At 40.0% G+C, this 9,847-nt stretch overlaps 1 protein-coding gene across 3 annotated transcripts in view; it reads left to right on the top strand.

Moving 5' to 3' along the window:
• ATP8A2 (ATPase phospholipid transporting 8A2) overlaps positions 1-9,847 on the top strand; it is a 311,681-nt gene that overhangs the window by 209,113 nt on the left and 92,721 nt on the right. For all 3 annotated transcript variants that reach the window (XR_003398887.1, XM_026853409.1, XM_026853419.1), the window contains exon 33: positions 2,460-2,567. Coding sequence is in view for 2 of the 3 variants with exons in the window: in XM_026853409.1 (XP_026709210.1) it covers positions 2,460-2,567 (108 nt within the window). In the remaining variant the exon portion in view is untranslated. The remainder of the gene's footprint in view (positions 1-2,459; positions 2,568-9,847) is intronic.

The raw sequence follows: 9,847 nt of genomic DNA, 5'->3' as shown, positions 1-9,847 counted from the left end.
CGCGGGGCCCCCACGGGCCGCAAACCCGCATCTGCTCCACCGGTGACCCCGCGGGTGGCAGGAGGGCGGCCCTGCCGCCTCACACGGGGCACACGGGAGTCGGCCCTGGCCCAGCTCCTCCCAGGTTCCCCTTCTTAAATGCTTTATCACAGAAATGCAGGTAATTGGCGCGGACTTGGTGCAGAGGTGGATCCGAGTTGGAGCCAGGAGAGCTTTAAGAACCTTATTATGGGGACCACTGCTGTAGCTCCCTCCCCTGCTACCAAAAAACTCCCACCACTGAAACCAGGACAGACAGCCATGAGAAGAAGATTAAGACTGCATAAAATGAGCCAAGTCTTTTCTGAGCTGGAAAGGGCAAGGTGAAGAGCTGCAAAACTCAAGCTGTTGTACCAGTAGACTGGAAAGAAAAACAGGAGGGAGACAAAAATAATTACATCATTTCACTAGCATAAATACACCTTCTACAAAATAAGACTATGGCTTACATTGGTTTCCCTGCTTGCTCTTATTTTCACTGGTTTTAATCATAAAGTCTGCAGGAGTTTGCAGCTTGGAAGCATGAGTCCAAGCTATCCGCAACCTTAGGTCCACTTGTTTGGATGGAGGGCTGTGGCTCAAGAGGTGTCTTGTCCTTTTGGGAAAGCAGTGCTGGTGCTGTTCTGCCATTACATGGGGCTGGCTCTTCTTAAAGATGAGTTTTTACAGCAGCCATGCTGTAATTCACAGAATCATCGAGGTTGGAAAAGACCTTGAAGATCATCTAATCCAACCATTAACCTAACACTGACCATCCTCAACTACACCATATCCTTAAGTGCTATGACAACCTGAACTTGTTCTTTGGGGAGCTGAGCACTACAGTTGCAGGGCTTTATCTTAGTCAAATGAGATGAGTTGTTCTTAGTTTTCAGAAAAGCAAGTAGACTGAAGGGATAAAATTGCTTCCCTCAAGCATTAAAAAAACCTAAAAATCCTTCCAGTCTCTTAGTTTTACTCACATTAAAACTGGATGAAAAACATGTGGTTTGTTTTCTAAATAAAGCAGTTGCTGGTCAGATCTGTTGGGTGAAACAGAGTAAACAGCAAAACTTGAGAACAAATCTTCATGCCCACTGTGTCTCTCCAGAAAAGGGCCTATCCTATCTCCTGCTCAGCTCAGCAACTTCTAGGGTTGAAAAAATTTCCAGCTTTTCAAGAGTGCCCTAGAAGGGTGTTCTTTCCATCACCTCTGCCATTTTGCCGTATGAATGCTTCTACTGTAAAGCAGCTTCCAGTTGCTTCCAGCTATCTGCTGGTTTGCACTGGTGCTACAGGCTCCTTGCTGGTTTGTTTTCACTGCCTGTGCTGGAGAAAGCTCTCCTTTATGAGGATGCTCGGTGCTTCCAGATGAGGAGAAATCTTCAAATCCCTCTAGAAGTTTGTGTCTGTCTCTCAGTGGGCAGAACACAATACTCACGCTTCTTCAGTTCTCAGACATACTGTTCAAAAAGTCAACAAATGCAATCATCAAATAGAAAGTATAAAGCTGAGAACTAAACAAACACAGTGTGTCCACCACAGCAACCAGTGTGTGAATTCATTCCCATGTTCCTAAACCCATATGTAATTAGTAATTAAGATTTATGCAGGTACTTCTCTGAATTGGAGCCAAAGTCATCAGCCACAGGAGTTGCTGGCATCCAAAAAAGCTGGAGCCAATAATGAGCTCAGTTACTTGTTACAACTGAAATTACTGATTCCATACACTGTAGTGTAAAAGTAGAACAGCTTAAATCATTCTGAGTAGCAAATAGTTTGGGTGTGTAGGAAAAACTGCTTTCTTAAATGCAACTGAAATGAAATCTGTGCTGAACATGTTCATGGTCACTTTAATACTGCTTTTATTTACTCTTAATAAGTCTACAGACTAAAGAACCAGTAAATATGTAAACTGCATTGCATACTTGTAAATTACTTTAAAAGCCTATAAAATAAAAAAAGCAAAGCTGATCAGTAGACATTGATTGCGGTAGGGTGTTACATGGTACTGGATCTTTATCCATGAAAGGTGAGTAGTGCACATGGCTTCTATGCAGACACTCTACCGTAAGGGATTTGTCCATGTGAACTTTAACCGGAGTCTTTAAAAAATTTCTACCTTGCTGTATGTGTTGAACCTGGCATGTATATGACAGGAAGCAGGAACTAGATGAGAGAAATTGGAGTTCTAAGGAAAATCTGATTAGTTGCTGGAGCTCCAATTAAGACAGTTTGGCTGAGAAGACTCTGCCCTGTTGTGAGGCAAGATTAAAGAGGAGAACTGGTTTATGCTGTTTAAACACCCTGTGCTACTGGCTGAAAACCAAGAGCGGCAGACAGGCCTGAGTGAGACCAACAGACACCTGAACAGAGAAATATCTGTAGGTTAGGTGGAAGTGTGCTGTGTTGACTCTCCTTCTTTCCCTGCTCTTTGACAGTTCAGTCACCTGGCCGTCTGGGGAAGCATGCTGCTCTGGCTGGTGTTCTTCGGTGTCTACTCAGCCATCTGGCCCACATTTCCCATCGCACCAGACATGCTGGGGCAGGTCAGTACGAACACTTGGCTGCATGGTAAGCTGCTCAGCACAGCGCCCTGCTGTCGCCAGCACTGCTGTTTGCTGCTTCCTGAAAACTCGCATAATGCTTGGAAAGGTATTATGCTCTAGTAAGAGGCTTGTACTTCGTTTTAACCTTTCTTTTTAAAGTCCTGCATTCATTTCGCTTAATCTCTTCATTAGAAGAGCTCTTTTTCTCCCCAAAAGTGACATCATACATGATTATATGCACTGTGGGTACTGTATGACAGTTTTCAGTTCACTTGGATAGCAGAGACTGGCTCTTTCATTAGTGCTTTTCTAGTGTGTTTGATAAAATGCCCAGTAGAAATATAGCTTATTTGGTTTGAGGTTTTGTTTTTTTTATTGTGGGTTCTTTCTTTTCCATATATCCTGCTTTTGTATTGTTTTTTTTTATTCCCAAATTCATTAATTTACTTGAGAATAGGATGAGATGGTCAGAAGCAGAAGGGAAGCTGGTATGTTACTGGTGCCTTTACATTACTAGAGGAATTTTGGATTTGTTCCTTCAGCTGAGTTCCAGGTGGCAGAATTTTTCCTTTGGTGTCATTATTTCAACCTGTGATGAGTAGATTGACTCAAAAGCCTGTCAAAATCACTCAAGAGCCTTGTGCATATTTAAAATAGGATTTACCATGAACAATGAAGGACTTAATAAATGTATGGTAAAAAGTTATTCTGTGGAAGTGGAACTGCTGTCAAAGTGACCAGATAAAAGTATTCTGTAGTAAGTTTAGGGTTATCTATAATGCAAAAATGCTGTTTATGATGCAGAAAGAAGAAAAGGAAACTAAGAATTTTAACAAAGAATCTAAGTATATTTACATCATGTCACCCTTGTGTACTGGAAAATGATAATAAAGCAAGCCAAGTGTTGGCAAGCTAATTAGAGATCTTAGAGGTTACTCTCATGTTTGTACTCAGCAAGAGCAGATGGCCATGATTTTGTTACTGCTCTGGCATAATACATATTTTATTATCTTATACTAAAACACTGGGGATAATGGAGGCTATGGTAGATTTTCATGGAGAGCTTTTTACAGCAGAGTGTGAAACCTGACAGGCTGGGATCAGCAAATAAGTGACTCACAGACAAAACCTCAGTCCTCTCATAGTATTTCATGATGATCTTTTTGTGTTTCACAGCACATACAGCATCAATATCTCTAATTCACATTTTTATGTATCTAGCAGAAATTTGAATAGAGTAAGGGGTAGAGCTGTGAACTACTTGTCCTCCACAGCAGACTTGTAGTGCTGCCATTAACATGTCAGCCTTCTAAAACAAACAATGAGGTGAAGTTATATGAGATGGGTCGGACTATTAGCTTTAGCTTGGTGTTGCATTTTTTTCAAAAATAGCTCAATTTTTTTGAATTGCAACTGCGACAAAATTCATATCATGTTGGTCATCAACATTTGCTCTAACATAAACCACAGGTCTTGTAACAAAAGCTTCATGTAAGGTTTTGGTTTTGCATGAATATATTTTCAGAAAGTGTTTCTATTTAAACTTAGGTTTTATGCTCTGATTTTCTGATATGATAACTTGAGAAGTGGTACTAATATTTGGTGAGGTCAAAATAATGTAATGTAGTCTTTTTTTTAAACGGAGAACATACTTTGACTGGTTGAGTGTCTAGTCCAGTACTTGTGGAGCTGTGTCCCTAGGTCAGTAGTCATCAACCAGAGATGTTAAAGATCATTCTAGAAAGACACTTTTTGAATACAAGCATTCAGAAGTTTTGTTGTATCGCTTTGAGGAGGGAGGAATAAGTACCATTCTATCAGTTTTCTTGTATTTTTGAGAGAAGGAGTAGTAGTGGAAGAGTGGATTTTTTGTTTCCTTTATCCTTTTGTAAAATCAAGGAAAGCTCCCAAGGTGAAGGGAACTTGCTTACCGCTTTTGTTAACTTATACAAAGTCTCTTGAGTAATCAGTTGCTGTCATAAAAACTAGCTCATGGTGAAATGAACTGGGATCATGCTAGGCTCTAGTCAGTAAAATGAATTGTCTTGCTGCTTCCCAGATGTAACCTATTCCTTTACTCCTGCTATCTTCTTTTCTGCATTTACAAGTAATCATGGTATCTTAAAAGCTTTGTTTTGGTTTTAAATCCTGCTAATATGTTTACCTTCAAATAAACTGCATTCCAAAATATTTTAGATCCTCATAGTACACAAATACAGTAGCACTTGAAGGGAGATGTTTTTAAATGTAATACTCAGCTAGCATCTGTGCCAGCCAGGACTTTGTGCCATCAGTAGAAGGCATAGGAGGTTCCACACATTTTATTCCATCCATTCATCAAATGTCAGCATGGAGCCTTGCAGACTTTTAAGTATGTGAAAAGATGCTTTGTTTCTGCTGGGATTTATTAAACCATTTCCACCACATATTTCTTTCTCTTGCCCATTACATCTTGAGCATTCTCTTAGGGAAAATAATACCATTTTTTTCCCTCCTTGAGGGCAGAGGGAAGCAACTTAGTTATATGTTGATTCTTTGACAGCAGAGAAGTTCTTCTGTTTCTACTAGAGTATTCATAATAGAATATATGTAACAAAGCTGTGATAAAAATCTTAGTAGTCCTTAATAGAAGTTTTCCAATAGTATGACATCTGGTACTTTGGAAATAAACTCTTGACTGTTTGGGGAGAACCTTTTCAGGCACACAAATAATATTTTCTTTTAATAGTATCAGAAGCAATAATGTAAGACCAAGGAAGCAGTTTCATAGCTTTCCTGGGTATTTGTACTTTAAGAAAATTTTTTTGTATTTGCAGAAAACAGTGACACTGAGAAAAGTCAGTGCGTATTCTTCTGTCTTGATTCTGGAGCCAGGATACTTGAATGGGAGCTGACAGTTTTTGAATGAGAACTTTCAGATTAAAGTATTTTGTACAATATGTAAATCCTTTCTACCTTACAGTAGTTACGATTTACCACTACAGATTGTCAGAAACAAGTAGATGCCCATGTTTTTAAGAAGTGCTACCACTTTGATACTCATTGATTAAGAGCTGGTACAGAAATGTGCTGCTCTAAGGATATGATTGCCTTTTTAATTATTCTTTTCCTGAAATTTTGGGGCTTAATGACTTACAACACAGTGGTATTCTGTTGACCGGCACATTAACCATACTCCTGCCCTTATTCAATCTTGGGTATTCTGTTTGCCTGGGGGATGGGGATTTGGTACCCCGAAGGGGTAATAACATAGGCAATAACATTTGTGCTTATTTCTTGCATATGTCATACATGTGGTGGGAGTGAAATGCTGCTCATATTCGTTCTTGTATGGATTTCTTCATAAGAATTGTAGCATACTTTAGGTTTACAGGAATATTATTGTGCGAGTATTACCACCCATGCACATACCTAGATACCTGTACCTGAAAGCATGTGTATGTATACAAGAGGATGTTATATATGTGTATGAAAGTGTTCACGCTTTGAGTCTTGAGCCAGACATGATTGAAGATGAAAAACAACAGATATGTTCCTTACCCGCCATGAGCTAAAATACTGTATTTTTAGTGTTTTAAGGGAGAGTTGGGATGGCAGGGAAGGGGTGTTCCTGTTACCTCTCTGAAACATGTTACTGGTTGTAGATGAAGAAAGTAATACTACTGACCTGTGAATTTTATTTTTTCAATCTTTTTCCTTGAATATAAATGTTGTGTTTTGTCTCTGCTTTATTACTTGTAACTGTTAAGGAACTGTCTTTAGGAAGATTCTTTTTTAAGATCAGTCTCATTCTTTCGACCTGGAGGAGAAATGAAGAGAAGAGTGGGATTCTTAGTCTGGTTTTGAGAGGTTAATCTAAAGTACAGGTTAGTGATTCCTAGGTTTTTACTCTTCTGCTTTGTACTGTAGGTGGTCATATCTGAGAACTGAGGTTCAAGAATAATTTTGAGTTTGGAACCCCTTATTTTGCTCTCAGGACAGCATTAGGAAACCCTCTCTCATCTGAGGTCCCCAACCTCCTCATGGTTGGAGGTTTTGAAGTTGGAGCTGCTGCCCTTCCAGTTACTTTTGTACAACTGCAGTTGAGAGAAGATCTGTCAAAGTCAGTCCAAGTAATTGTGACACCACCAGGTCTGCTTCTGCATAGTGAAAACAGCTACATGTAAGAGCCACTTTCATAGCTGTAATGGCAGGTATGCTTTTTGTTTCCCTAGTGCTGCCCACATTCTTGACAGAAGATACTTCTTTTCCAGCTAAACTGTCAAATTTTTGCTAGGTTATTTGCCTGCTTACATAAAGATTTCAAGGCGAGCTGTGTGTCAGCTTCGCCTGGATTAAGGGTGCTTTTTAAAAGATCCCAGCATTTGAGATCTCTGGTTGATCCCATGTAATGTAACACTAGGAGTACTTATTCATATTAATGGTTTGTCAAGCAGACATCTATTCCTCTTTTAGCAAAACTTCCCGTTCTTCCATGTGTGTATACCATTAGCAAAACAGGTTCACCTTAGTTATTGCACTAAGTCATTGAGTTTGGAGGGCAGAAGGTGATCTACAGGCTCTAATAGACTCTGAATGCATGGCCAGTTTTGTAGCTGGTCTTTGGTCAGAAGCTCTCAAGTCTTATTTATTAGTTCAGTTCTTGCCAGAGCATGTGAGAAGACTTCATGGTTTGAAATACTTGCAAACAACATAAAACAAAACCAAAACCTCCTGGATAATAATCCTGCAATGTAATAGACAGGTTTCACATTACTGCTCTTTCAAATCCACGTTGAAATACTGATAGCTTAACATACATTTTTGCATTTTCCAGAGTATTTTTGCATTTGAATCTTTTATCCAGAGGTCTCAGTTGTTATTCTTTCTGGCTTCTCATATTCCACAGTTTGGTGCTAGTTAGAAAGTTGGCTGTTCTGATGGTAGTTTGTTTGTCTGCAATCAGTTGCACATTACATTGTCGTGTCAGTGTTTTGGTTGGTGGAAATGCTTCATCCAGCTGTTAGGCAGAAATCAGAGTTTGCCTGCAGATTGAGGTCCTTAATGCCTGCTGATCATGTTTGTTTTTATTATTATGCACAGCGGTCTCTATGGCACTTGATGTGGTTTTGAAACTTTTTCTGCACTTTTGGACTAGCCTCTGAGCAGACAAATTAGTCTAATGAAGCATGCATATATTTTTAAGAATCTGTTGAAGGAGTGGGTTTGTTGTTTTTATGAGCCACACATGGCTTTCAGAAATGAGTCTCAGTTCTAGATCCCTGGTGTTATGTTGTTCTGTCTCATACACAAGACGGATGAAAAAATTGAGTTCAATGAAAATAAATATTTTAATAACTCCTGTATGTGAAACTAATAGATTAAAAATGCTTATTTTCTGGAGGCTAATCTCCCCAAACATGCCGCTTGACCTATTTGGCAACTCCGCAGCAAACCTATCCAAAACATTTCTAAAAGATGTCCCAGACTTACTTCTTTGGAAGTATTTGATGAAGGCTTTAAAGTAGAACTGTATATGCAGCTGTGCCCAGTGCTATGCTGGCATTTCCTACATAGAGCCATGTGAAAATAGGGTTAAGCCATGAGCATAAAAACTTGTTCTGGTTTGGAAACTGGCAGTGCAGAGCAAGGCAGTCGGATGGCCTTCAAACTTCTCTGAAGGTCTTCATGTGCACACCCTCCCTTTGGTCTTTATTCCTGCCCTGCAGAAGAACTGTGGCTAGCAGGCTAGTGTGTTAGATGCGGGAGCAATGGAAAAGTGAGTGGACATAAATCATTATCTGCAGGTTATACAGATGGTGCATAGGACGTCAGCTGGTTTTCCTTCAGTGCTGCTGTGTAACCTGGATGCTGGCCATGCTGTCTGGCCGACGCCTGTTTGGAGATCAAGTAGCCTTAACAAGTTTAAATGCTGCTCAGTAGCTTAAATAGAAATACAGTGTGCACACAGAACATTTACACTTCTGTGTAATTGGCAGATTATCCAGATTTATTGGTTTTGGAATGAGGTATAGCAGTGTCCAGGAACAAACTCCTTCACTCAGGATGGAAGTATTGTTCCATGGTAATGGACTGTGCTTCAAAAACTGCATCTCTTTTCAATGTGGAGTCCAGGGTTCCTCAATGTCCTTGAAAAATTTCCCCAAATCACTTTTTTTGTATACTCAGAAGTAGCAAAGCCTTGTTGCATGCTTGTGGAAAGATGTTTGGAAGATATCCTATTCAGTATTTTCTTAATCAGAAACAGCTGGTTTTTAAATACAGAAAAGCAGCTACTGTATTATACCAGAGGCAATGTGTACTGATACTTATGTCTACAAAAAAAAGTCTGTGTTCTGAGCCCTGTTGATGAGCAAAGACAAGCAAAGAATATATGACTTGCCATACTGGATCAGAGAATTTCTGATCTAGGGCAGCGTTCTGCATTAGAAATTTAAGGAGGAAAACCAGTCGTGAAGTGTGGGTTTGTCATGTATGACAAGGGTTTGTGTGCATTTCAGTAAAAGAAAAAACTTTTTTTCTCTTGGAGAGTGTAACTGGAGAGTAGCCAGACAGTTTTTATGCCTCTTGCGAAGTGCTCAGCCTCTGTGGCATTTTTTGCGGATCAACTTTGTGAGCTAGCAATGTGCTACTGGGATGATGGTGCTTGGGAAAGGGAGGGTGTACTGGAGGGCAATGTGAGAGGCTTCATTGTGAAGAGAATTGGGTCTGTCTCTGTACATGTTCACTGTTCGGCACTCCTGTCTGTGGTTGTTATATGAAGGAACGGGCCATGTTTCTAGGCAGTGTGAAGGCATCGAGCAATATCCTGGTCCTATGTGGAATTTATTGCCTAAATGGTCTGGCATAATGAGGATGGACAGGAGAGAGAGGACATGAAAGTAGAGAGATCAATATGATGATGTTCCTATAATCTATAGGACACAAAGAAAGGAAGGCGGTAAGGTAATTGTATATGTAAGATGTTTTTTTTAAAAGAGCATTTAAACTCATAGCAATGAAGCTGTGGCTCCTTTCGAAAATAAAGAGGAGCAGCAGATGGGATCTATTCTGGAGGGCAGGAGGTGACTGTGCATTGGAATTAGTGGTTTTATAGCTTGCTTTGGTCACATTTAAGTTGCTTTGTTTTCTGATGGATGCAGGGAAGTCCAGATAGCAGGTATTTGGGGATTGTTTGGGATGCTGGTTTTACTTTCGTTCCTTGGAGACAGGAGAGTCATGTTGTGTTTTTATTTGAATTTATGTATTATAAAGGGATGGGGGGGGGGGGGGGGGGGGGG

This window comes from Athene cunicularia (assembly GCF_003259725.1).
Source record: "Athene cunicularia isolate RWA chromosome 1 unlocalized genomic scaffold, athCun1 chr1_part1, whole genome shotgun sequence".
NCBI lineage: Eukaryota > Metazoa > Chordata > Aves > Strigiformes > Strigidae > Athene > Athene cunicularia.
Note: the sequence above shows the minus strand (reverse complement) of the source record. Positions and strands in the feature narration are given on the sequence as shown.